This window comes from Diceros bicornis, chromosome 27 (genome assembly GCF_020826845.1).
Source record: "Diceros bicornis minor isolate mBicDic1 chromosome 27, mDicBic1.mat.cur, whole genome shotgun sequence".
NCBI lineage: Eukaryota > Metazoa > Chordata > Mammalia > Perissodactyla > Rhinocerotidae > Diceros > Diceros bicornis.
The window spans coordinates 40,014,652-40,042,197 of NC_080766.1; the positions used below are offsets into that span (position 1 = coordinate 40,014,652).

The window sequence follows — 27,546 nt, forward strand, 5'->3', positions numbered from 1 at the left end:
TCTTTGCTTCAGAATCCATCATTTTTGTCTTGAAAAAAGAAGAGATGAAAAGTGGCTCAGATTCAGATGGAAATAGGGACTTTTCATAGTGTGCAATTTTCCTAGTAATCGCAGATGAACTGCTTCTGTCAGGTCTTAAAAATTACTTAACTTTCTGATTATGATAAAATACTCAGAAATTTCACTGACATGTTATATTTTTAACCTGTCTTATCAAAGATATTAACCAGTTTCATTTCATTTGATTATGTTAACAATGACAAAATGCTTTCTTATACATATTTTTGAAAGTATTTGAGGCAATTGCTAATCACAGTGATAGCAATAATCTCTGTCTTCCCCTCCTGCTGAGTGTGTGTGTGCCTGCATGTGTGTGTGAGATGTTTTCTCAAGGGTTAGCGGGTACCTCTTTACACAGTCACTATATGTTCTAAGTCTATGGGAACCTCAGGGCCAAAGCCTGAGGAGTTTGTAGAAAAGCATCCAGTAATTCCATGAAATTACCTGCTGACTCATAAACGTCATCTCTCATAGTAGGTAAGGAGTCACTGTTCATAAGCAGGTTCATGTTTCTGAGGGTTTCTTTCTTATCTTTTGGGAATTACGCATAGAACTTCTGCATAAGATATCAAGCACATCATTTTGATCTTAATGCAGTGAGTAAAAGTATCCTTAGGAACGATAGCATTTTCAAGTATGTTTATTTAAAGAATTTTACATTTTTGAATATTCATGTTTTTAAACCTTTAAAAGTGTGACATTGACTGAACCACATTAACCACATCATCCATCATAGAACTAAGGTGCTAATAGGCAATATTAGCAAGTATGGGTAATATATGAAAATATGGATGAATAGCCACCACTAGATTCTGGAAATATTTCCAACAAGAACAAAATAAAGAACGATTTAGTGCAACACTGCCTTTAGGCGAGTATGGTAGGGTGTTTAATTTCATCTTATTCAAGATGAGGATTAGAAACCAGAACAAGTATATGCAATAATATCCTATGGTATTGTGTCAATGAAATAGATAATTTTGTGACTTTTCATTGATCTACACTCTACATCCGTGGGATTTTTAAAAGTTTTTTTTGAGGGGGGAGAGGGTAAAATTGTGAAAGAATCATCTACTTAAATTTGTCCCTCTATAGGGCTGGCTGTGTATTATTGTGCTTATGGTTCTATGCTCATCAGATTTTCCCTTGCTCACTAGTCGAGAACATCCAACAGGGCAGATGCTGCATCCTCAGTGTCCAGCATGAGCCTAGCATGGAGCTGATGCTCAGCTCACAGGTCTGCTGTGAGACGGAACAGGTGAATCTTGACAGAATGCCTCCCAGTGCCGGCTGCTGTGGGAGGTGCTACACTGGACATCGAGAGGAATTCAGTCTGGTCTTCAACCCTGAGAAGCAAGTCTGGTTACAGACACGAGTAGCTAAGGCTCAAACACTGGTATTTACTCCAAATTAAGCTTATTTTGCAATGCGTCTTCTTTATTCTGGCACCAATAGTGGAGTCCCCTGCAGTCTCTGAGGCCCTCTGTGTTTTGTTTACCTGGATGGGGCAGCAACCTGTACAGCAGGGCAGACCCAGGTGGTGCTGAGCAGGGGTGGGATCTGCTCTGGGGCTCCGGCTGCATTTGCCCAGTCTCAGAGGTGAGTGTGCACCAGGAGACCACACCCAGTCAGAGGGGCTGAGAGAAGCCCCAAACAAGAGTGGAGGCACTGCCCAGCGGCAGGGAGAGCAGGAGGAGACTGGGGAATGGAGAGCAGGGGAGGATGCAGGCGTGGGGCACCCACATCTTGTGAGCAGACCTTGAGAGGCCTTTTCTGTTAGGGGCAGCCGTGCAGGTGTGCACCTGTCATACTCATGGCGTGGGGTGCAACCTGGCTCAGCATCATCCACCGTCTTGGAAGCAAAGACATCGAGATGTGTTCTCCCCAAGAAACTTCTGGCCCCGGTCTTACTGCCACCTGAACAGGTACTCTCTCATTCAAAGTCTAGGCCAAACAAAAGGGGAATTTTTGTCCTACAACTTGAAAGAGAAAAACAAACACAAAAAAACAAGAAGAAGAATGAAGGAAGAGACGAAGGAGGAGGGGAAGGAGGAGGAGAAAAGAAGAGAGGAGAAGGAGGAGACAAAAATGGAGAGTTTTGGATTAAATGGCTTCTCTTCGGGAGCAAAAATATTCCTCACAAGGTGTTCTGGCATTCTCCCTTTTAATTCAGCTACAGGATCTTAAGAAGTTTCCCTGCTGAGTTCTACCGGGGAATAGGAAGAGGTCAACATTTTAGGATACACATCACGTAGAACTTTCTAGATACAGATGAAGGTTTTGGAGCTGCCTGCAGAGGCTTGACATAGATACTCATAATTATGAAAACACATTGATGCCTAGATTTCCCAAGTGCCACCCCCCTCCTATATTTCAAATTGCTTTTTGAAGGCATGTGATGTTTTAAACAGCTGTATGTACCTGTTACAACGTCGGATGAGAGATAAGAACAGAACCATGTGCAGAAAAGAGGAAACTGTCTATTGATAAAGAAGTGCCTGCCATATCCTGAATCCCATGTTAGGAGGGGAGGTCCGCAAATTCCATCCTAGTTTAATCCTCTTACCTCCGTCCATGAGGTTGGCCCAGTAAATGACTCTGAACCCCTGGAGAATTCCATTCAAGGCTTCCTTGGAAAGTGTGGACCAGGATATTGATATGCTTTCTGGTGATGTTGCTATGGCTTGGACATTTTCAGGGGGGTAACTGGGCACTGAAATTAAACAATTAGAATCTGTAATAACTGTGGGTGGTTTTATTAGCAAAGCAATAATAAGCAACATTAGTTTAATATTTCAATGTGCAAGCAAAAGAAAAAAATGTACTCAATCCCCCAAATTAAGGAAAAAAATGAGTACCATTTCCCTATACAAATATTACGATAACTCCATAAAATATCATGGGTTTATGTATGTGTCCCAACAGACTTCCATAGTCTCTCTTTCCAGCGTCACTGCTTCACTTTTAAGGAAGTTGTTCTGGGCTGAAAGAGTTGAGGACACTTCTGATCTTATTGCATGAGTAAAAGACCGGTGCGTGTTTGGTTTATCTTCCCATCATTCTTGTAAGTTACTGCTTTAAGTTACATTTACTTTATATAGTACTTTCCCTTCATATTTAGTAATAATTGGCATATAAATTGGAAGCCTAGCTGTTGAAAGGCGCTAAAAAGCAGACATGTAGTCATAGCTTATTCACTGCCCCTCCCCATCAGCCTCCCTTCCAATACTATAACATTCTGTCAGAGGAAAGAGAGAAAATGGACTACGACGCAGGCTAGAAGAACATCTGAAGTATTTTTCACATCGAGTTTATGCAAATCTTAAATGTTGTGGCTGCAAGAGGGGACAACATATTGACTGAACCACAGACCTTGAAAAATGAGCATCAAAGTGAAACCCAAAGGGGCAGAATTAACCACTATCGCAAAGACTATGAAGATGGAATGAAAATCCCAGTCTTCAGGTTTCTAGTTATCTAAGACATCTCTTCCTGTAAAAATGGTCAGAAATTATAGATAGAAGCCATCACGTGCCTCCTCAAACCTACGATCAAGTGGTTAATTGCACAAAGGTACTGCAGAGCAAGCTTGCTATCTTAAAATCTAAAACTTAATACTACAATTAACCCCGTATATTATCTCGTACCTAACAGACTGTGCCTCTGGACACCAGGGTTCTCTCTCTCTTTTCAAGCACTATCTGAAATGGGAGCTTTTAGGTCTTCTTCGCTATGTCATAACAGAAGGGCAAATCAATTCCTTATGGTCACTAGGGGGCACTCGGTCACTGTGAGATCTGCTCCCAGATGTCTGCTCATTCCTGTTCTCTGGTGTCAGAATTTTTTGAAAATAGAAAGCAATCCAAAAAAAAAAAAAAGAAAAAAAAAGAAAAAAATCCTCCTTATCATTGATTTGGGAGAAATTCTTAGAAAATCGATTTCTGCATTCTGGTCAGACTTCTGCAGTCTTGGAAGAGCCTTAATTTCACTCAGGAAATGCCCAATTCTTGTGCTTGCAGTGAATGAGAAAGATGCTGCCAAGGGAATGGATTTTCGCTTTGTAATTTGTAATCAAGATCCGTCAAGGGCGGGACCAAATCAATGCAGTCTGTGAGTTAATTACGGCAAGCTTCGCCACGGGACACCCCAGGCCCCCAGGCCCAGTGCCTTTGGCCTTTGTTACGGCAAAGCCAGCAGGGGGTTGGCTGTGGGGAACCAGAGAGGCGACCAGAACAAACTCTTGAGGAAGGAAAGGCACGAGCCACGGCCAGAAGAACCTACCATCCTCGAGGGTAGTGGTGATGATTTCCTGAGAAGAAGGTCCCGTCCCGGCCCGGTTGCAGGCCTGCACCACCAGGCCATACTGGGTGAACTTATTTAGGTTGTCCAGCGTGTAAATCTCACTGTCCCCAGTGGTGTCAATACTGATAATGTTGAATTGGAAGTTGCCCCCAGTGCTGTACTCGCGGTAACCTATTTGGTAGCCACGGATAATCCCATTTTGCAAATGTTTCTTGGGAGCCTAAACAGGAAAGAAAAAATACACTAAAGAATATTTGAGGTATAAAACCCTCACCCACCCACTTTTTAGGGAAACAAAAATAAAATCGCATAATCAGAGTAATAGTAATAACGGCGTAGTAGTAGAGATAATGTTCACAGTAGAAACTCATATGTGGAGCTCACTCTTGGCCAGTGCTCGCTTTTTACCTGCATTAATGTACCCAGCCCCCACCACAACCCTAGGAGGTAGCACTCCAGATGGTGCTACAAACGACCCTCATTTGACACATGAGGTCACACCAACATAAGGGACAGAAGGGGAATCTGTGCTCTCAGCCCCCCTGCCATGCTCCCAACCTCTCCAATTGGTGGGGAAGTTCCGGAGGATGGATTGTATTTGCTGTGGCTCTGCGTACACCAACCATCACACAGCAAGACTGATCTTCATGTATTCCAGCAAAATCTATTGAGCTTGCCACTCTATGCCAGATTGTTCTAGGCACTGGGGAACAGAATTTAATTTTAAAATGTCCCTGCCCCCGCAGAGCTTACATTCTAATGGAACACATGAGAATAAAGGTGTTTCCAGGTTGACAGCTGGATATGAAGGGGAGTCCACCGCTGACAGACAGCCAAACCTTTTTCATTATGGCACAAGTTGTTTTGGAGTCATTTTATGGTGATTTAAACTGGGAAGGGTGAGCCTAGAGTTAGCTCTGCTCTGCTCTGCTAATCATAAAGAGTCACTGCTGTGCGTTAACCAACCTCTGCTCCATTCTAGCCGGCTCAGTCTTGTGCTTGCAGAAAACCTTACGGTTTTCTTGGCTTCCAGTTGCTTTTCTCAACAAGCCAAGTCAAAGTCAGAACAATTTTCGCTGACATGTTGGACTTTTTTAAGAAACCAGACTCCTTTCAAGAATGTTATAAGAACAATACCAAAGTGACACAGTAAAGTAATAAAGGTTTTGTAGGCTTTCAGGCAGTCAACAGATATGTGTGTGTATGTGTGTGTGTGTGTGTGTGTCTGTGTCTGTGTGCGTGTGCATGTGTGTGTATTTGAGGTGTCTGTGTGTGTACATGTGTGAGTATATTTGTGTGTGTGCATGTGTGAGTGTGTGTCTGTTTGTCTGCACACGTGTATTTCAGTACAAACCATGGATTTACATCCCTCAGGGTTCTGAAAAGCCTTCTTTGCCCTGAAAACGCTGACAATGCAGTTGAGAGAGGAAATAAACTCTTGGGAAACTACAGAGGAATCTGAAGTGTGAAAATGTACGGTACCGGACGGTGAAGGCCAGGAGGCTTCCAGAAAGGGGCAAAATGAGAGTGGCCTGAAGCAGTCAGAAAAGGCCCACCCTAGGTGGGCTTGGAAGGTTGGCCAGGGCTGTGGGAAGGAGCAGTGAGGGTGTGGTGGGCGGAGCCTGCAGAAAGGGGCGGGGCAGAGACTGAGCCGACTAGAATGGAGCAGAGGTTGGTTAACGCACAGCAGTGAGAAATAGCAGAGAGAGAACAGACAGGGTGGACCCGCCTGTGGGGCTAGTCCTTGATCACCGCAAAATGTGAACGAGGGGAGTCCACTCGGGGAGAAGGCAGAAGGTGGGAGCAGACAGCAGCATTAATGAATCCAGCAAATATTTATGGATTGCCTAATTCGCCAACCTCCCAGTGGGATTAGACGCCTCTGGGTCTTTAGGTGTTAGTCTGAGCTATACAGAAGCAGAAAAATTACATTTTTTTTTTTTTAGAGCAAGTTTCCTCCTTTATGGTTTTCTTGGCTTCCAGTTGCTTTTCTCAACAACCAGTCTGATTTCATGCATTTACATGGTCCTGATAGACAACATGAAACAGTCATGGAAACCGTGACTTCTGTAGTCAAGTTGGCACAGTTGATCTGACATAAGAGCTCATACCTTTACTTATTATAAGCAAACGTCCATGCACACCTGTTTTTGTATTGATCAACTATGACTTTTCACTTTGCTTTGAAATCGGATCCAAAGATTTTAGATTTTGAGAATTCAATCACATGGAATTTGTTTGACTGCAACCATTGAATTGCATGTGTATCATTTAATTAATTAACAAAATTAATTTCCCTGCAAAAGTCATGTATAAGTCAAATTTAAAACAGGCTATTTCTCCTATTTCACAGAGTTTTTTAAATGTTAAATACAGTGACCCAAATATAAATGATATATATATTTTTAATTTAAAACATATTCTAAATTTTTAAGCTTGTTCCCTGTGTGGGTTTAAGCCTCTCTAAGATACCAAGTCAGGATCACAAGATGGGGGCAGTAGAGACAGCTCAAGAAGGCAGTGTAGACAGTGGAGGCAAATGCCCACAAGAAAATGTTTACACACAGCATCCAATTTAGCAAAATCTTCTACGAGTGGAGGGACCTGCTTGCTGACACTAGTTCCCTGGGTCTGGGGGCATTAATCATGCCTGTGATCTGAGTGCACACGTAGGGTGGAGGAATATTCCTTTTTTCCCTCTCCATGGGTGAAAAAACATTCTAACTAGACAACACAGATGTTTTTGTTCTATTCAGTTTCAATATTTTGTTAAAAATAAATGGAATATTCTTTACATTTTTCTTAGAACTAAATTTTAGTCCTGCTAGTTCTAGAATGAAATTAAAGTTATTTTTGCTTATTAGGTTTTTCTGCAAAATATTTTGTAGAAAAATTATTATTTTTTGTATCATAAAAGTATACAGCCACCATGTCTATGCAATCACTATTCACACTGGATACATGTCTATTTATCTAAGGGATGTTGAAGTCTGTTTTTGTTTTTCACCTGATTGTCTTCATACTCTGTATAATTTGCTGTCTGATTTTTTTTCATTTAACATGCTATTATGATCATATTTCCCATGTTTGCTTGACAGTCTTTAGTAATTGTATTCCACATATTGATGTTTTATTTTATTTAACCCTTTTTCCATTGTTGGGGATATTATTGTGTTCTAATTTATTTTCTACCACAAATGATGTGTTAGGAACCTCTGTAATATACTTTCTTTATTTTTAAGTTTATTTATTGGATGAAAGTCCCAGAAGTGGATGACTGTCTTGTTTCAAAAAGGTTGTGTTTCACTTGCCTGTTAATGAGATAGGATTTTTTGTTATTATTCTTTTAGATGTGCAATACAATATGGCAACTTAAGGGCCTGTACTTATCACAAGGAACAAACAAGAGAGAGTTTTCCTCCAATTTTCTTAATATTCTAGATTTGAAGAGATCTACGTCGAGTGGAGTTGTGAGTTAGTTGAAGGTGGTAGTGTTTTCCCATCTTTTCCTTTCAGGATTCTAATATAATCTACAGTTATCAAGCAGAATGAATTGCTGAACCTGAGAAAGAAGCAATAGATTTTTTCTTACAAATGGACCATGCACTTATAATTCCATAGCTTGCAGGCCTCCAGAGGGTGTTAAAAGAATCTAAAAAGGTGGTGGGGTGAGGAGAATGGGGAGTGACTGCTAATGGGTATGAAGTTTTGTTGTGGGGTGATGAAAATGTTCTAAAATTAAATTCTCATGATTGCTTCACATCTCTATAAACATACTAAAAACCATTGAATTGTACAGGTAAAACAGCGAATGTGATGGTGTGTTAATTTCATCTTAATAAAGTTGTTGTAATAAAAGGCAGTGTGCTGAAATCATCTCTAAGTTATTTATCTTTCTAATTCAGTTATAACAACATCCCCCCTGGCCCACTACCACAAGGACCACCACCAACCAATACTCACCATTTCTACCATCACATCTTCACCGTCATCACCACCACCAAAAATATCAACACCACTACCTCTTACCACTACACTACCTCCATGCCTACACCACAACCACTACCGTCTATCGCTGCCACCACCTCCACCACCACCATCACCACTACAACCTTCATTACCGCCAACGTCACCACCACCTCCTGCATTATTACCACCACCACCAATAGCATTTCTACCACCATCCCATCAACATTCCTACCCTTGGTACCAACACCACTGCCACTACCATTACCTAACACTGCCACCACCTCCACCACTTTTACCACCTTCACCACCATCTCCACCAACAAATCACCACCATGACCTCCAACACTCCCACCAGCATCATCACTGACATTACCATCACTGTCACTGTCACCACCACCACAACCATCTCCCTCACTGCCCCAGAACCAACATCACTGCCACCACAGTTACATTATCACTACCACCATCTCCACTTATTGAACACTTGCTTTTTCCAATTAGTGTAAGAGGTGAGATACATATATATAAATATACATAAAATCCCACTTATCCTCACAACAACCCCAGGAAGTCTCACTATCATTCTTTACAGATGAAGAACCTGAAGGTCAAAGAGATTAAAACATCCTCCTCAAGGTAAGTGTAGAGTTGGAATTCTAATGTAGGTTTTTCTAAGAGTTATCTTTAGTCTCCACCATTCACAGAGCCTCAAATAACTTCTCCTTTGCACAAAGCTTGTTAATTATGTTTGTAAAGTTATACTAAACAAAGCAGTTTTAAGCAAAGAAAAATTCAACAAATCACAGGAGAAGAAAGTATTATGTTTTCATGCACAAAAGCAAGCAAACATTCTAACTATATCAGGCAAAGTTTAAGTTCTGCTATTAATTTGTAGGCTAAACAGTCAGATTTAAATTCAGAGATGTATTTACATTAAAGAAATCCTCAAGGACATATTGAAAAACACAGATCGCTTAAAAAAATCCATAAATGCAGGAATTTTGTACATTAAATGTAGGAAATATTAGGGGCTGTGGTGCAAGTTTCAGAGTTTTTTGAAAGTGACCCTGGAGGCTCTCACTGAGTTGTCTGGACAACATGCCAATGAGGGCAGGGGGTGTGGATCAGCCAGGGCACTTTAATCCATTTGTCTGGCAATGGGCTTCATATCATCCAAAAACAAATTAGTACACAACAGCCTTTACTTTAAAAACTGTTTTGGATGATGCTTTCCACATTTCTGCTTGGAGCATGTGTCTACTTGGTTGGTGGTATATGTAGAGAAGACATCCTAATGGGAAGACAGTTTTAGAATACTGTTCTCTAGCTGTTCAATAGCATCAATGAATGATTGGTGAAATGGGTCAAAAATAATCATTCACTTTCATGAAACTAAGTGAATGGAGTTAATGGTGGGGTAGGAAGAAAGGAAAAAGAAGAAATCAGATAGAAATCTTAAAACATATTTTGAATCTGGGTTGTATGATACTGGAGAAGACAAATTTCCTAAGAAACCACTTTGGCCATGACCTCTATCTCCCCACATCTCAGCAGTGTCTGTTGTGAGATCTGAGCCCTACAGTAGTCTTTCCAGACTAATGTCCCCTGGATGTTCCTCGATGATTTAGGATCCTCTCTGACTGCTGGAATAAGCATGAAAATATCAACTCCCTTACATTTTCCCATCTCATGAAAGCCCTCATCAGAGCATGCTCTCCTTACTCCTTTATGCTGTCAGAACCTGACTCCTTCTCCACAGCCAGCTCAAGTTCCAACCCACTGGGAAATTTCCTTCGATTGCCTCCATCCAAGTAGTCCTCTCCTTCCCCTGGTCTCCAGTGGCACTCGCCCATCCACCATCAGCTCAGCAAGAACTGATCGCTTCCATCTCCTCTTGTGGCCACTGTTCCGTACAAATGTCTGGTTTCCAAGAACTTGATTGCAAGCTCCAAGAGCACAAGGATTCCCACAAACATGATTCTAATCTCATCCACTCTCTTTTCCAAATCAAGGCTTCAGCACAATGGACATTCTCAGAACATGTCATTGTAGATGAAGAGAATGGTTTTGAGCATACATGAGGGGCAACAAAAGTGATGGGTAAAAATGACCTCAGTTGCAGGTTTACAATCTGATTGGATAAAGGGCTAATGAGAAGTGTATAAAGACAGAAGCGATGCCTGGACTCCAGATCCACAATGTAGCTGTTGATCAGAGAGGCCTGGGTTAGCCTGTACAGAAGAAGCACTCAGAAGCACTGCGTGACAGCACGGATTCAAGGTGAGAGCTGGCTTCCATGCTGTCACTCAGCATGATGGCCCATGCATCAAGATGAGAGATCCAGGCAGGATTTGGAGGGGCTAGCTTTATTTCCCAGGCCCCATCAGGGAAGAAAATCGCTTCTGAAGAGCCAATTTCTTTGGACAATGTCATCCATTTTTTTTCCTGCTTATAACAAGGATTCCAGAGAGTTTGTTCTCTTGTTCAGCCAGCCGGTGGGTTACATGTTTTTACAATAAGGATCATTCAAGAGAGATCCACAGATTTAGAATAAGTCTTACCTGACAACCAGTCCTCTTAATGGATATTAAAGGAAGACTTTGGAAAGTAAAGGAATGGAAAAAACACTACAGTGGAGGAGGGCTCCCTTCACTCTATAGTCAAGAATTCAAAAATCTGAGTTTATCTCCATGCAAGATGTTGGTATTTATAGACCACTTTGATATGTGATTCTGTTTTTCCCTTTTCTCAAATCCCTTTGAATGTACTAAAATTCTAAGAGAAGGCTTTGCCTACTCACTGTTATATTTCTCATGTAGAAATTAATTGTTTTTCTGTGTTGAATTTTACTCTTCCTTTCATTTACCTTTGCATCCGGTAATGATCCTGATTTCTTTTCATTTGTCTCATTTATCTGCCATCTGTGACACTCTCTCTCCCCTTTCCAGCCCTGGCATTTTCTTTTTTCTTCTGTAGTCTCCCTAAACAACCTTCTTTCATCCTTCCAGCTGCCCTTTCTCCAGCCTCCAAATCCCTCCCAACCCCCACTTCCCTTAAGAAACTGTCTCTTTTGATCTCCATGACAACAGCAGCACCGTGTCAATTTATTTGTGCGGTTTGCAAGTGCCTGCATTTCATGTGTCCGTCCAAATCAGCTTGCAAGCTGCCTGTGGTAGATTCTTCGCTCTTTGAAGAGAAGGAAAAACAGGGGCGATGTGCAAATGCTCATGGCACCATGGAGGATGGGAGTGATTAGAACGGGCATCTCTTCTTCAGCAAACCACTGGCCAGGTCCTGTTTCCAGCACACTCCCCTCCCCCTTTCCACTGCAGGCAAAGAATGGACTTTGCTCAAAGCTGGGATCCACCTGCTGACCAGGAGAGCTAAAAGCCTCCACTGCGGAATTCTGCGTTTCAAGAACACCGCAATACTTGGGCACGTTGAGTAATTCAGTTGAAAAATGAATTGAAAATATTCCTTTTAGATTCCTCCAAATTTACTTAAAATGTAACCTATGCTCATTTCCCTTTTATTATAGGGGTGGGGAACTGTCTTCTCCATCTCTGTGTACTTCCTCCAGCCCCCTTCCCTGCTCCCGAACATAAACAGCAGCTACTCAATAACTTGTTCAGTGGGTGGATGCATTCAATTTAACAACCATGAACTGGGTGCCTATTCTATACAAGGCATTGTGTGCAGGAGAGACCTACAGTGACTCTGTGATGAAAGCAGAGCGTGAAGCTTGCAGTATTAAAGGTTTGCACAGGGTCCTGTGGAAGAGAAAAGGGGGCAGAAAGACTCCTAGAGAAGGGGGCACTTCATCTGAGCCTAAAGGAAGACCAGTATTTGCTACAGAGGAGGCAACATTACAGGAAAGCAGTCAGCATGCACAGATGCACCGAGTGAGAGGACAGAGATGACCAGGAATGGAGAACAGCTCTGAGTGACCCTTTGGGAAGGTATCTGCGGTGATTGTGGGGGTGAAGGATGGTGGGAGTGTAAAGGAGGTTAGGGAAACACCCAGACCTTGTGAATCAGAAACACGCCTTGGTGAGGGGGCTGGCGATCTGCATTTTCACAAGCCCTCCAGGGGATTCTGGTATATGCTCAAGTCTGAGAACCACTGTGGTTGTCATTGGGGAGTCATTAAAAGGTTTATAATTGGCCTCACTTGGGATGGACTAGTTAGTTGAAAAGCAATGGCTGTGTATTCCTCAATTTTTCAGGTTGCAATAACCCATTTTCCTGGTTTCTTTGCAGAACAAAAGGGAATGAATGCAAATAAGACTGTAAGACCTTCGTGGTCCCTCGAGTCACACAGCAGCAAGGGGACTCTGCTTCACATGGGGGCTTGTCTGGAGGGGAACCAACTGCCTTGCTGGACAGAGCATCTCTCTGGCACCATAGCCACCATGGATGTCATGGTAGTCTCTCTAGATGAATGGAAATGGACTTTGAGGGAGCGATTTCAGAGAGAGGAGATCTTACATCATTGCCTCAAAGCATATTTTCATTTCTGTCTCTCTCCTTAGAGTTGCATTACACCAAACATACTATCTATATCATAGGTCTGATAGAAGGAATCTGTATGGCCACGCAGGTCCCTCTTCCAAAATTATTGTCCATCAAGAGGCTGGGAAAGAATGAGGGGCCACATGTTATGAAATAAAAAATAGACTTATGATCTGACAACGAGACATGCATAAAACAAAGGAGTTATTCAACTCAGGTTTGAGAACTAATGGTGAATGACAGAATGTTTGAACTACACTACCTTGAGAGGCCAAGAACTTTGACTTGTAGCCAATAGTCACTGTATTCTAGCAGGACTTGGCAGCTGAGGAGGAGATGGCAGCCAACGGTGTGTGTCAGCTTGGAACACAAATGTAGAATCTTAGAAACAGGTACTTAGAATGTTATGGGATGAAATTGAGATTAACTACTGCAAAACAGGACTCCATTTATTCAATTTCTAAACCATAGAAATGGCTCCCATTTCATTCACTCACTCATTCATTCATTCATCTAACCAATAAAAACTTGGTGAATACCTACTCTTGTTGGGACCTTCCTTTTTCTGAATTTTGCTGTCCTTTGCATAGCACTCTATCTGGTAGCCACATATTCCATTTCTCATTATCCATAAAGGCGTACCCAGTGGTTTCTCTCAATGACCTACCAAAGGTATTCACGGCACATTCACAGACTAGGCTTGGTTTTGTATATATCATCTCCAAGAGCTGGTCTCCAGGAATATCCCTCACCTAATGTCAAGGCTTCTACATGTCATGACTCCTTCTTAAGTTTCCATTGCTAACTCAGATAGCTGGTGAAGAGGGGTAGGTGCCTGCTATAGCTCAACAAAACTAGAGAAGACTTCTGAGAAGCAGAGTTGGCCAGAAGGGTGATGGCTCAGTGCCCCAGAGCCTAGGAGTGGAGTCAGAGAGAAGTGGCAGGGAGGGTGGAGATGCCCTGAGTTCCAATCAGATAAAGAGCAGGGAGAGAGTGAGGAGGGGGGCTCTGGAAGTTTCCGTGAGCCAACAGGGAGTGTAGCCAAGGCCCAGCCAGGAAAGAATCCACCTAGAGACTGTGAGGTTTTGGGAGACTGGTCCAGCCTGAACATCTAAGTCCGCAGGTAATGGGGATTTAGAGGGCAAGTTGTTTGGGTTTGGATACCAAGAGGCAGTGTGTACCAGTCTGTGAGCATAAGGCTGGGTCCCCAACTATTTAGTGGTAGCTGAGTGATCCCAAAAGGCTCAGCTCCTCCCATGCAGATGGGGGCATCCAACCTGGAGTAGCTCCCCTGCAGGTAATGGGAGCCCCTAGAGATGGCAGAGAGGCCAAGTAGGGTGAGGTTGACCCTCAAAAGAGATCTAGGGAGGACACAGTTGACCCAGATATGCTAAATAAGAGCAAGAGGCAGGATTTCCAATGACAGGAAGGCTTTGTATACGAATGACCTGCCACAACCACATGCAGGGTTGCTGCTGTCACAGTTTTGTAACCTCTGCTAAGTAGGGTCTGTCCAGAAGAAACAAAGGAGATCTGAGGCTCAGAAGAACCTGCCGAACGAAAGGGAGACTCTAATTTCACATGTAGAAAGAGTTCTTCAATGCTTTAAATCTCTGCCCAAAGAAGCGATTACTAACAGGAAGCTGTTTGTGGCGTAATTCAATGGTATGTGGCTGCGTCCCCAGGCACCCTCCTGGTGCAGTAAAGCACGGTTGACAAACTATGGTCCTGGGACCAAGTCTGTTTGGCCACTAGTTCTTATATATCATCCTTAGCTAAGAAGGTATATATTTTTTACTTTTTCAAATGGTTGCAAAATTCAAAAGAGGAAGAATATTTCGTGACACGTGAAAATTACATGAGTTTTAAATTTCAGTGTGCCCGGGGAAAGTTTTACATGAGCTCAGCTACGTTCACTATTTATGTATTGGCTGTGTCCACTTTTGTGCCACTTTTGGGCAGAGTTGAACAGTTAAGACAGAGCCATTATGGCCCACAAAGCTGAATGTATTTACTCTCTGGCTCTTGATAGAAATAGTCTGCCGACCCCTGTAGGACACAGTTTTGTGGACTGAAGCCACATACAGGGTAGAATTCACTGAGCAGGCTCAGGTTGGGGGCAGGGTGGAAGGTGGGAGGTGAGGAATGGTGGGAGGAGAGGCAAGGTGGAAAAAAGCCAGTGTAGGGGAGGAAGACTATACTCTACCCACTCTGGGTCCTTTCTGGCTGGACTACAAAATAAACAGGAGACAGAATAACAGGAGAAAATCAAACAAAGCTTTATAACATGTATACACGGGAGAGACCCAGGAATAACTGGGTAACTCACCAAAATGGCAGAGATTCTCATTTTAAATACCATCTTCAGCTAAAGACAAAGGAGGATGTTGGGGGTGAGGGGGGAGTCAGCTATGGGAGATTACCAGAAAGCACAGTAAACAAGAGTAAGGTCAATATGTAGATTTAAGTCCTTGCCTTCCACACTGATAAGAATTTCTAGAGATAAGGCCATCCCCCCTTCTTCCTGGTACAGAGAGGGAGATACATTTACAAATGGCGATTTCCTTATAAATGTAAATGTCTCTTACAAAGGATAACTTCTACTTTTACTTGGTTTTCAGAGCTTTGATAAGAATGGGCTTAGCAAGGAGCCTCCCAGTCTATCCATACTCAGAGTTATCTATGGTGATGGGCTGTCCTGGGGACAGGTCTTCTATCTTAAATTCTTTTAGGCAGTTGAGGGGGAGGAGGTCAAAGATTCTTTCAGAGTCTTCTGAGCCTTTGTTGTCTTCAGCTCGAAATAATCCACATAGCAGAGTGGCACATCTTGGGAGTGTCTTCCCTGAACCCCCATCACCAGCATTTGGGCCAAGTGTTTGATGGAATCAGTTACCCTCCTTGCTGGGATGGCAAAGTTCTAATTTATGTTCCACCAGAAGACAAGTAACGTCTGCATCAACAGTGGGCTTCTGGTCATGGATTTAATATCTGCCATCTGCACCTTAGTGATGATTTAAGCATAGGATGGCATCGCTCCTATAGAGGTACTTACCTTTGTCTCACAACTGTAATTGGTAATGAAGGGCGTTAGCCTCAACTAAAGGAATTTCAGACATCAGCATCATGAATGGGTAATGGAGGAGAAGAAGATTGAAAATGTGTCTAATAGGCTACTCTGCCCTCTCAGGAACATGCTAGAAGCATTTGGACCAGGGGTCCCCCAGGGAGCACTCTGGTTCTGAAAAGGAGGATGCATCTGACACAAGCCCAAATACATGCAGGGAGAGCCCCGGGAGTGACACCACCCATTTTCCTGCATCAGACTTTCCTTTTCTGAGAATTCTCACTTCTGCAAGTCACTAAGAATATGTCTCCTCCTGAATTATCCTGCTGTTTATATAAAAACCAGGCTTATTTCCAACTTTAGACTGTGACTGGCAGCAAAAACAAGAATGATCATATACTTAAGGTAACATTGTTTTATTTCCTATATTTCTGTGATTACTCAAAGCACAGAGAACTGTTATTTTCAGTTGCAACTTAAAACTTTCAAAAGAATGTCTTAACTGGAGGAATCCATCACAGGAATCGAAAAAATGCAAAATTAGTTTTCAAAGTTTTTAATACAAAGAGGAGTTTGGCCTTTAAAAACATTACAGAAGTTTACCTTGAAATAGAGTTAGTGGGTTACATCTTAGTGTATTAAGTTAAATGTTTTGTATTAGTGACATGAATCTAAAAGCATATATTGTGTTTTTCCGTTATGCCCCGTGTTGCCATAAAAATAGAAGGTGGAAATTAGATGCAGAGTGTCCTGCTTGGAGTTCTTCCTGCAACAGACCCTGAAGAACTTTGCCCAGACTAGTTTTAAATGATAAAAGTAACATTCTATTTCTTCCCTTCCCTTAGGAGACAATGTCCATGACGTAGCAGACATCATTTGGTGTCTATGTAATTCTTGATTGGATGTAGGTTTTTCCCTTTTTTTCTTTGGTTTTTCATTCCAATAACTGTGCCTTGTTTACTAACTTGTCTACGTTATCTGATTTCTCTGATAAGATGGTTAATATCATGCGCAAGATGGCTTACTGATGGCCATCTAAGAAAATTAGGCACATTCAACAATGTATACTCATTCATTCACTCACTCAATGGATGCCATTCAATCCATGTATAAAACTCAATGCAATATTCACATGAATTTGATCTTCTTATTTGTTCTCTGTGAAAAGTAGAGTCAGTATTTTACAAGAACCGGTAAAACTATACACGAGACAGTCTTTTGAATACTTTTCTTAAATTGACTACCTATCCATCTATTATTAGATTATCTAAAATAAAACTTTTATTTATTTATTTATTTTTGTAGGCAAATTTTATGGTATTTACATTTGCTGGGAGGTATCTGTTAGTGTGCTGTCCAGAGCCATCAGAGGGGCCAGCATCCAGCGTAGAGATCAAAATCAAGGTTGTTGTTCAAGGGACCAACCTACGGATTCTGAAGTGCTCTCACATCCTCCCTCCTCCATGGTTATCAAGTCAGTGCTGTGAGATGAGTAGGGATGAGACGATGCCATGAAAATGTGCTCTTATTTGTCTATGATATAATGAAAAGGACACTCAGATTGGAACTAGTGAAAAGGATTTGAGTTTCACCAATGACAAATAAAGTAACTTGCTCGAGGTTGTTTTTATTATGTGTAAAGATGGCAGTAATATCTAATTTTCCTAAAGTCTAATCTAGTACTTTTCATGCTAAATCAAAATATTCTTATTATATGCTATTTACTTGTTGTAGATGCATTTAACTTATGCTAATCTCACGTTATGCATAATGTAAGGAAATAATGTCATTATATTTTTACATATACTCTTCATTTTTCTCTGTAAATATTACATATTCATATATGAATGTCCCTATAAAGTTTAATAGCTAGAATTATACACAGTGTACTTAATAGACAATTAAGTAATTTTCAATATTATCCTGACCATAAGCAAATTTTATCCTAATGTCCCAATTTTAGAACCTAATCCATTTGTCAAATGTGTTGTTGGTGTACCAAATACACAGCTATGGCTGGTCATCAATAAATTTCCAGGATACTCTTTTAGTTGCAATCTCATGGCTCCTACTCATCACTCTTATTTGCATTTCTGATAATTATGTTCTCTAAGTCAAAGCAAAAATACCATCCTTGCCTCCTAACTTATTGTAACCCAGCAATTTATAACCTAACAGTTCTAAAACAGAACAATGAAAGTGCTTGCCCTCTGTTGTCTTGTATTGTGCCAGGTTCATCCAGGCTCAGTGTGAAGTTTCAGAAGAAACCATCTGAAAGGATTGCCAGCTAATGAATGGAGATGGCCTTGGTCCTAGTCTTCAGTCCAATTCAGTTTATGTCCTGTCAGGGTCAATTAGCTGGAGAGGTACAGTCTTTTCACCGGAGTTGAATGGAGATATGCCTCCAATGCTGAGACCCAGCCAACCTCTCTTCCCAGCAAGCCCGTGTGTCAGACCTGGATCCCACCCTTTTGGCGGCTGAGCAGCCTCTGGAAAGGTGGCCAGTACCTTCTCCCTGCACTTTGAGGCTGAGAACCAAGAGAACTGCCTGCTGGGTTGGGAGGCCAGCCAGGACCCTTTAAGCAGGCCAGCTGGCAACTCTGCTCTGGGACAGAGACCTGGGTTCCTTGGAGAAGGCCCATCACATGGCTATAACAAGAGGGCAATGCAATGGAGAGATGGAGAGAGATGCAGAACATATGCCAAATCAAGTAAATAAGCAATGAATTATTTTACTAAAGGGATCTGAATATTTTATATATGCTTCTTTCCAAGGAGTCCAGAGCTTTCCAAGGGAAGGGTTACCCCCTCTTGATATGAATATTTTAACATATAAGTGAACAGTGAGAGTGCCTCATGTATTTATTTAACAAGTATTTACTGCTGTCTTACTGAGGATGTAATGAACAAACAAGATATTCTCTGCACCCTCACAGAGTTTACAGTCTGGTCAGTTGTAAGAAGTTGAGAAAGAATAATGCTACTCTACGTGGATGACCAACAGGTTCTGAAGTCAGTTTGGGTTTTTCTTCTCTTGCTCTAGGGGAAAGAGGTCAGACTTGTTAATACGAGAAGGGCTGACAATTCCTTAAATATTTGTAAGACATGTTGGTCCTCAGGATTTTTAATAAAGCTGCTGTAAATCCAACTCTAGAACCAAGTGATTAGCTCATCAAAGAAATCTAAACTGTCGCAATTTTTCATAGCCTAAGGATTAAAGTGAGAGTTAAAAAATTAAGTAAAATTAATTTCAAGGCAACTCTTGAATTTTGTAGGGACAAAAGCTGTTGATTTACTACTCAAATTACGCTAAGGCTAAGTTTACAATTTGGAAAGAAAATGTAGTAGGTAGAATGCACATTTTGCCTATTTTCTCTAACTTTAATGGGGTTGGGTAAAATTTATAACGTGAGGTTGGAAGGAATAGGAAAACAACTAATATTTGTTGAACCTTACTATGCAGGAGCCACTATCTCAGCACTTCACATACATTAGCTTATCGATTGCTTAGAAGCCCACGAGACAGAGTCAGACAGCCCGGGTGGAGTTCCTCAATCTGACAGTCATGAGCCCTTAGATCTTGGGCAAGTCCCTCCAACTTCAGGATCTTCTCTGTACAAAACTGGGTGCACCCAGTGCACAGATCTAAAGACACAATGCAGGCAACACTTGAGCACAGTGCCTAGCAGAGACCAGATGCTCAGAAAGATGACTTTCTCAGGAGCCCCAGCCAGGAAAAACCAGCTCTAGAAGGCACTCCTTTTCCAATGTGCTGTGCCATTTCTTGGAGGTGAGGGATTTAAATGCAGGAGTCAAGTGGAGCCTAAAGTTTTTTAAACTGTTACTGTGAAGGTCACTGGCAATAGAGCAGTCCTGTTTTTAAATGGTGGACTAAGCCATTTTCCCATTGTACGAGCTCATCTCTGAAACATATAATAGATTGTAAGGATGCCTCAGTCAGTTGGAATTATTGCGGCTTATGGAGATGTGGTGTTCTAGTTAAAAGTATTCTTCAGATTACTGAAATTTAATTAAATCTCTAAATATTCAATTTTGATATTTTATGGAAATCATGTGTTTTTTTCTGCAAAGCTCCGCATTCTAAATAAAATCTTGGCCAGATGGTGTGATACTGAGTGGTAAGAAAGTGGTAAAATCCTTCTCAGGATTTTTATCCTGAGTCATCAGTTTGACAATTGTTTTCAGCCCTGCAATATTTAAGCAATTGAAAATTTCATATTTTCGGGATAGCCCATGGCGCTAAAACGATTTCTCATTCAAACCAAAATGAATCAAAACATTTACATGGATAGGACAAAATCTCTGACTTAAATTGCATTCTCTGGATAAGTGTTGTGAGATGTCTATACTAATTAAATATCCCAAATACTGATGGTTTTATTTTATGAGCACACGCAAATAGCAGTTAGTCAAACTGCCCTTAATTTGCATAAAACAAGATGAGTTGATTCTGAGACTGGCCAGAAAAGAAGGTGACAGGCACTGTCGAAAGAGGCTTCTTCTGTCAGTATTTTTATACTTAGGAGATAGACTAAAGTCAGAATTTTCTGAAATACCAAAAAATTCTCTTTTAGTCTTACAATTTTCAGGTACTTAATCAAATATACTATCAGTAATCTGTAGTTTTAAATAGTTTTTCTGAATTTGAGTAACCCCAGCAAAAACATGCAGTAAATCGTATTTGCTTATGCCAACCCTTTTGTTTTTCAAAAAAGGGTGGAGCAAAAGTTAGAACATGGATCTTTATTATCATTTATTCTATTTAGTACCAGTTACGCTATCTCTTGAGATCCTGTTTAGGCACTGCTTAGCGTTTTTATTTAACTCAAAATATGTAAAAGTATTTGAGAGCCCTTTCTGAGCCCTCATCTTGCATAATGTAGACAGTTAAATGCGGTGCTGGTTCTTGGACATCTTCCTGTGGGCTTACATTTGAAGTGAAGTGCAGATGTCCATTTCCTCTAAAACTTATCACAGATTTATTGGACCATGACTGCCGTCTACTTTTAAATAAACAATAGTAGAAACCTATGTGTGAAGCGGTTGGTGTGTCTGGTACACTGAGCGTGGATGACATCTTTGGGTGTCCACCGCTGCAAGCTCTGGGGTATTTCATGGTAGCATGAATTAGACCTTCACTGTATTACAGCTTGGTGTTTGGAGATTCTAATAGCTGGGATGCCTTCTCCATGGAATTTCTGAAAGACATAATGCTTCAGAGGCTAGTGTGATATGCAACACTTGTCATTCTCAATTCACATTTGCGCTCATTCATCCATCCATCCATCCATTCACTCATTCAGGCAAACCTACCAGCCACTGGCATCAAAGATGAATGAGACACTCCCTACCTCTAAAGAGCTCACAGAACAGCAGAGGAGAAGCAACCAAACGAACTATAGAAACCATGTGATGGGAGCCTCGCTGAGCCATCACCAAGAGTAACAGGCAACACGAGAATTAGACAATTGATTCCACTGTGGAGATTCATACATCTTCGTAGAGAATCATGCAGGACCGGAGCGTTGGGTAAGCAGGACTGGACAGGCAGAGGGGGGATGTTACAAACAGTGTGAGCAATGACATGGAGGAGGAGAGAAGACGACAGCTATGGGCACATGTATGGTCCCTTATAACGGAGGAAGATGGGGTGCAAACCCGAAATGGGGTGCTGCAGCCTGATGTTGAATGGCCTAGAGTATCCTTTGGGTTTTGGTCTGTATTCAGTGGGCCATGGGCAACTCTGCCAGACTTGAAAATTAAAAATATTGAAAATTTCATTTGGTGAAAGAAATAACTCAAATAAAAAGGGAAAGTTGTTTATTTTGTTCAAGAGAAGGTGTGTGTTACAGAAGCATTGCCTGTACAATGATAATTAAATGTAATATCTATCTCCAATGTTATGGAAAGGCTGCCAAGGTGCACCTGACCTTTAGGAGGTTTAGTGTCGAAAGTGACCGTTTTCCCACCAAAACCCTGGAGCAATTCTCCTTTCTGTCTCACGTCTCTCCATTGAGCGCAACTTTTACTTCTGATCAGTTGTCCTGTGACCCTGAGTGAGTTTCTGCCTCAGTCCTACAGCTCCTGATGTGATGTTTCCATCCTGGCTGACTGATGTGGGGGTCCCTCTTTGGGCTAATGGGATTTCTCCATCTTTCTTTACTTCCTTCTTTCTTCTCCTTTGCTGTCAGTCACCTTATATGAAATGTAAATCTGGAAGTTTTACACCATAAAACAAAGGCGTATTGTATGCAACATATCATAATTGACATATCGTTTAAATTATGGACAAGAGCATACAATTTGGTTGAATCAGTGCTGCACTTTCATTACATAATCAAGCCAACATGAATCGACAAGCCAATGAATGGGCAGCGATTACCTCATTCAGTTGGTTAGGTCACCCCCATATCCGTCTGCATGCAGACAGGCCATGCAACAACAGCCTGCTACTCTGAGATAAATCACTGTTCTGTGAACAGTCTACTCATGATCTAAAGGGAGCCCCGCATCCTTTTAATAGCCTACAACACGTTCATCCTTTTGACATTAAGAAGAAATTTACCTGCAATTTACTGACTTTTGCTGCTGCTTTTCTATGGAGAGAAAAAGGACGCAAAATCTTGTAAAACTTCACAAGTTTCCATTTTTAGTTATAAGAGATCCATGAGCAGATACCTCTCTCATGCAGGACCCAAAAAGCTTTAGGAGCCACAGTAACAGCTGGTCTTTTTTCAGTGGCAAAATGTGAGAGAATGTGGAAGGCCAGTGGGTGGAACTTCAGAGTCTTTAATTCGAGACAGAGTGAGTCAGCATTCCATTTGTAGAGTGGCCAGGATGCGGAATGGGGTTATGGCTTGCTGAGTGCCTTTCATTACACAGTGTGTGATGCTCGCAGCTGGCGGATGTGCTCACAAAGACGAATGACACCCCTCCCCACACTGCTCGGCCTGCACTATCTGAGCAGCTACACAGTCATGGCATGCTGCCGCTGGAATCATAACTTATGGGCTGAAGTGTGCAAAGTTGATGCAAAGGGGCTTGCTGTATTAATGTGCATTGACACCAAAGGTGGTATCCATGCCAACAATGAAAACCCTTTTTTGTTACAGACACTGGTCTATGAAACAGCTGATGCTAGAAGGAAAAACCCAACAACAGGTGCGATGGATTAGGTTTTTAGGTTACAAGGGATGGGCGACTTGAAGGCTTCACTGAGGTTGCTGCCATCTTCTCTGAGTAAGAACACAGAAAAAAGGTGAGGAAAGAGGTAAGAAGAAAACCTTTGTGATGAAAGAAATCTAGAACTGGAAAAGCAAGTGCAAGTTTACAGAAGTTCTGTTTACCCAACAACAGAACTTCAGATAAAATGGAATTTGGCCTAAGGTAGTTAGCTCCAAGAGCACACTGGGAAGATGACTAATTCCCAAGGCAGCTTCACCCACCTGGTAGGTGACTTCAAGATCCCTGGGGCAGTGGTGCCTAGTGCACCAGAATATAAATCAACACTGCTTCCTTCATCAAGAACATTTTGCTATGAAAAACATGTCGCTGGACAAGACAATGTGCTAAGCAGTGAGGTTGTTTGCATTGTGGCTCAGGCTTTCTCTCCCAGCAACTGGCAACAAGCCCTCGGCTGACCAGTAGCCAGTCTGCATCTGCTGGCGATGCTTGAGGTACCAGCACCTTGGACAGCAGCTGGTTCAACAGTCAGGCTCACTGGGAGGAAATGAAGGGCCGTGCTCGTGGACACAGCTAGCTAGTGGCACAGCAAGGACTTCTCTCCTTTCTGCCAGTTCGGTGGACTAACTACCATACCATGACATGCCATTTAGGAAAAGCAATTAGAAAAAGTTTCGCTGGAATGAAATGAGCAAGTGCAGTCAGGCACATCCATGTCACTGTTTGTGTGGAGACAGCACTGACGACCAACCAGGATTCAAGGATAAAAACAAGACACAATGACATCCCTCTCTGTGGATACAGAATCTGCTGTAAAATTATTCAAGATGTAGCTACAAATATTGGATTTTAAGAAAAGGGCTTTTAATCTAATTTTGCAAAACAAAAGTTTCATAGAATGTTAGTGTCTTGGCATCATAACACTTAACATGAGTCAAGCGCTCACCCCCGTGGAAAAAGTGCCAGGAATACAGGTGTTTACTCAGTTTACCTTCCAGGTGACCCTGATGCTCTGAGATGATATGGGCTCCAGGTGAACCTCTTGAGGTGGGCCATCAGGAGCTGTAGAGATCAAAACCCACAGGCTGGTTAGAAACGGTTCCAAAGTGGATTGAAACCTACACAACAATGCACAGCTCAGGAAGACAGGCCCACATCAGCACAGAGAAGTGTGTTTTCAGCTTTAGTGGGCAAGTCAATGTGGCAGAGCCATTGTACAAAATTTACCCTGTGCTTACTTGTTCCTGTTAATGAATCTTGAGGACCTGTCCTTGTATTCTTCCTCACCATGTTTTCGACAATTTGATTTACAAAGCTTGAGTTTGAGTAAGTTAATGGGTAAAATAGGAAGTTGCAAAACAACATTCACTTATAAAACTCTGTGGGGCTGTTGAAGACCCTTCTTCTCTCCCCTAGAAGTCTTATTTAGTGACACGACATTAGGGTGACTCAGGTTGCTCAGACCTATTGGGGCAAAATCAAAAAAGGATTCTTCTGCCTTTGAGTCTCTTTGATCTCTTTATTTCTCCACACTTTCCAATTAAAAACTCTCTGGGGGCCGGCCCGGTGGCACAGCGGTTAAGTTCGTGTGTTCCACTTCAGTGGCCCATGGTTCATAGGTTTGGATCCTGGATGCAGACCTACACACTGCTTATTAAGCCATGCTGTGGCGCTGTCCCACATGTAAAGTAGAGGAAGATGGGCACGGGTGTTAGGCCAGGGCCAATCTTCCTCAGCAAAAAGAGGAGGATTGGCAACAGATGTTAGCTCAGGGCTAATCTTCCTCACACACACACAAAAAACCCTCATTAACCAGGGTCTGTAGCCACAGATGACAGAAGCAAAGAGTAAAACGAAGTGTGCAACTCACACCAACCTATTTCCAACAGTTGTACAGATTCCAATTACATTCCCGTTACAGTCGATTAATGTGTATTAGAAACGTGCTACGTACCAAGAACCTAGTGTAGAACTAAGAGATATAAAGCCTCTTTGTCCACCAAGAGGTCATAATCTAATCAGAACAGTTGAACGCCTGCACTGAGAGGAAGACAAGGATACAACATAGCTATGCTCAGGTATCTTCTAGGAAGTTGAAGCAAATGGTAACCCAGAAATCAGGAGGGAGAGAACCCTTTGGGTGACAAAACGCTATTGGACAGACAATTTTGCCATCACTGCTGAGATGCAACATGGCCATTTTTGTGGAAGCAGAGATGCCACTTTGCAGAAGGGTGATATGGGAAGATAAGAAAGCAGAACGTAAACAAATTGGAAGGGTTTGGAAGTGAAAGGAAGGGTAAAGATACAGGTCAGATGAGGGGAGAGGCAAAGTCAAGGGACATATGTTCTCCTCTTTTCAGGGGAAGAAGTTTTGGGTAAATATCATGACGTAGTTGCTAAGTTGATGAGCATTTTCATGTTTCTGCCAGAGTTTGGATTCTAGCTCTATCACTTAGAAGCTGTGTGGTGTTTTGCAGGTCACTTAATTGCTCTGTCCCTCAGTCTCCTTCTTTATATAAAGGGACAATAAAATTTATGTCACAGGGTTGTCATGAAAATAATGTACTCTGTAAATATAAGCAATAATAATAAATATTATTATTATCATTGGGTGTTTTGTACGTAGGTGGGGTAAAGGGAGGAATTCAAATAACAAAAAGAGAAGGTACATTCGAAGGAACAATGTTTGAGCAAGGAGCCAGAAGCAGGGGGGAGGTGATGGGGTGAGTGGGTCTTGTAAGAGCAAAGGCCTCTGGGATGGGAGGAGAAGGAAACAGTGGGGAGGCTTTGGGTGGGTGTGGCGGTTGAGGGAAGCAGGTTCAAACCCAATTGTCTGTATTTTCTCAACCAAATAATGAGAGGCAAAATCAGGAAATCAGAACGGGAGTGTGAAGGAGAGAGTTGTGGGCTTGAGGAAAACAACAAAGCCTTGGGAAATTGCAGTGGCTTCTGGAAAAGTGTGTCCTGCACGTGAGAGCACTGACAACAGGCGGGGGCGTGTAGCAAATGAAGCTAACATGGAGAGAAGCCAGCGTGCCTGGTCGTGGGCCTTTACGAGACCACTGACATGGTGTGGGATGGAATTTCGCTGGGTGGATTGGGGTTAAGCAGTGACGATGGGAAGGAAGACATGGATGCTCTTTTTTCTACTAGAGGAAGCCTGCTCCCATACCTAAGGAAGAAAGGGGGGAAACTGATTCCAGAAGTCAGGGCTGGTGGAATTGGGAGAGAATGGTAATGTCAGGATGCCAAGAGAGGACGCCGATTTTTCAGAAAAGACAATTCATTGCATTTTAGAAACATGAATTTGAAGGGACATGGGGACATTGCAGTGTCTGCTAAGCAGCTGAAAATGTTTACAAGAACTGGGGAGAGAGAAGAGGAGAGAATCAGGTCTGTAAGCTGCTTCCTTCTCCACACCCATCCTTCACAGACTTGCTGGTGCCATCCCTGAAATCTGCTCTCAATGTCTCGTGCCCTCTGCTTTCTCTGCCACCGTCCACACCGGGGCTCTCACAGTCTCTTACCCTGACAGCCCACTCCAGCCCAGCATCCATGACTGGCCCTAGTTTCTATTTAGTTCCTAAACATGAATTCTGGCCTACATTTTACTCCTTTTAAAGGGGATATGGACCCAGAGCACCATTCCAACTTCTCACCCTTCATACTAACTTCTCACTGTATCCTGCCTTTTTCTCCATACTTCTGCTCTGCTTCCCCTCCCCCACCCAATGCATCCCGTGCCCCAGCCAGTTCCTCAGTGGAACCTAAACACACCTGCCCCTGGGCAGATTGGAGCCTTTTTTCCCCCTCCATCAGAGTTTCCTGTCTGTGCCTGTGAGCCCCCGCCTCGGCTTGGGAACCCATCACAGCAGCATTGGGCATATATTTGCACAGCAACCTTTGCACCAGTCTTTCTCTCTTCCCCCAACAGACTCTAAGCTGCACCTCTCTCTCCCCAGCAGGTCATGGGGACAGTTGGTTTTCTGGGGGTGCTGCAGCCTCTTGGATTTATCAGTACTCCAAGACTGTGCTAGCATTGAAGCTAATTTCCAGAACAGTAACGAAGGGAGAGGCTGGCATCCAGCTAATTGTGATAATTGTTGTGAGAGCTCTGCACCCAGTTTCTACTCAAGCCCTTTATGCAGGAACCCTTTGATATCAGAGCCCATGAAAACACATGGGAAGGATTTTTCTCACCAATGATAATTCTGTGGTCAGTGAGAAGCATGCAGTTTGTCCATAAAAATCCTTCTTGAAAAAACTATTTTGGGATCTGACAGCTATACTGATGCTTGATTATTTTAATCTGATTGTGATAGATAAAAATGAACAAAGAGCCTGTTGGTTAGGAATTGGAGGCAGTATTAGGGCACTGCGTCATCCTGCATCCTTTGGGCACGTCTGGGCTCTGGCCTTTTGTGTGGCCTTCT

At 42.3% G+C, this 27,546-nt stretch overlaps 1 protein-coding gene across 5 annotated transcripts in view; it reads right to left on the reverse strand.

Moving 5' to 3' along the window:
* Positions 1-27,546, reverse strand: part of DSCAM (DS cell adhesion molecule) — a 625,552-nt gene that overhangs the window by 99,934 nt on the left and 498,072 nt on the right. For 2 of the 5 annotated variants that reach the window (XM_058523126.1, XM_058523125.1), the window contains 3 exons: positions 24,102-24,172; positions 4,342-4,582; positions 2,627-2,773 (listed from right to left, as the gene is read on the reverse strand). In XM_058523126.1, coding sequence (XP_058379109.1) covers positions 2,627-2,773; positions 4,342-4,582; positions 24,102-24,172 — 459 coding nt within the window. Of the gene's footprint in view, positions 1-2,626; positions 2,774-4,341; positions 4,583-17,152; positions 17,441-24,101; positions 24,173-27,546 lie in introns of those variants that run through there. The other 3 variants (XM_058523128.1, XM_058523127.1, XM_058523130.1) reach the window with 2 other exon arrangements.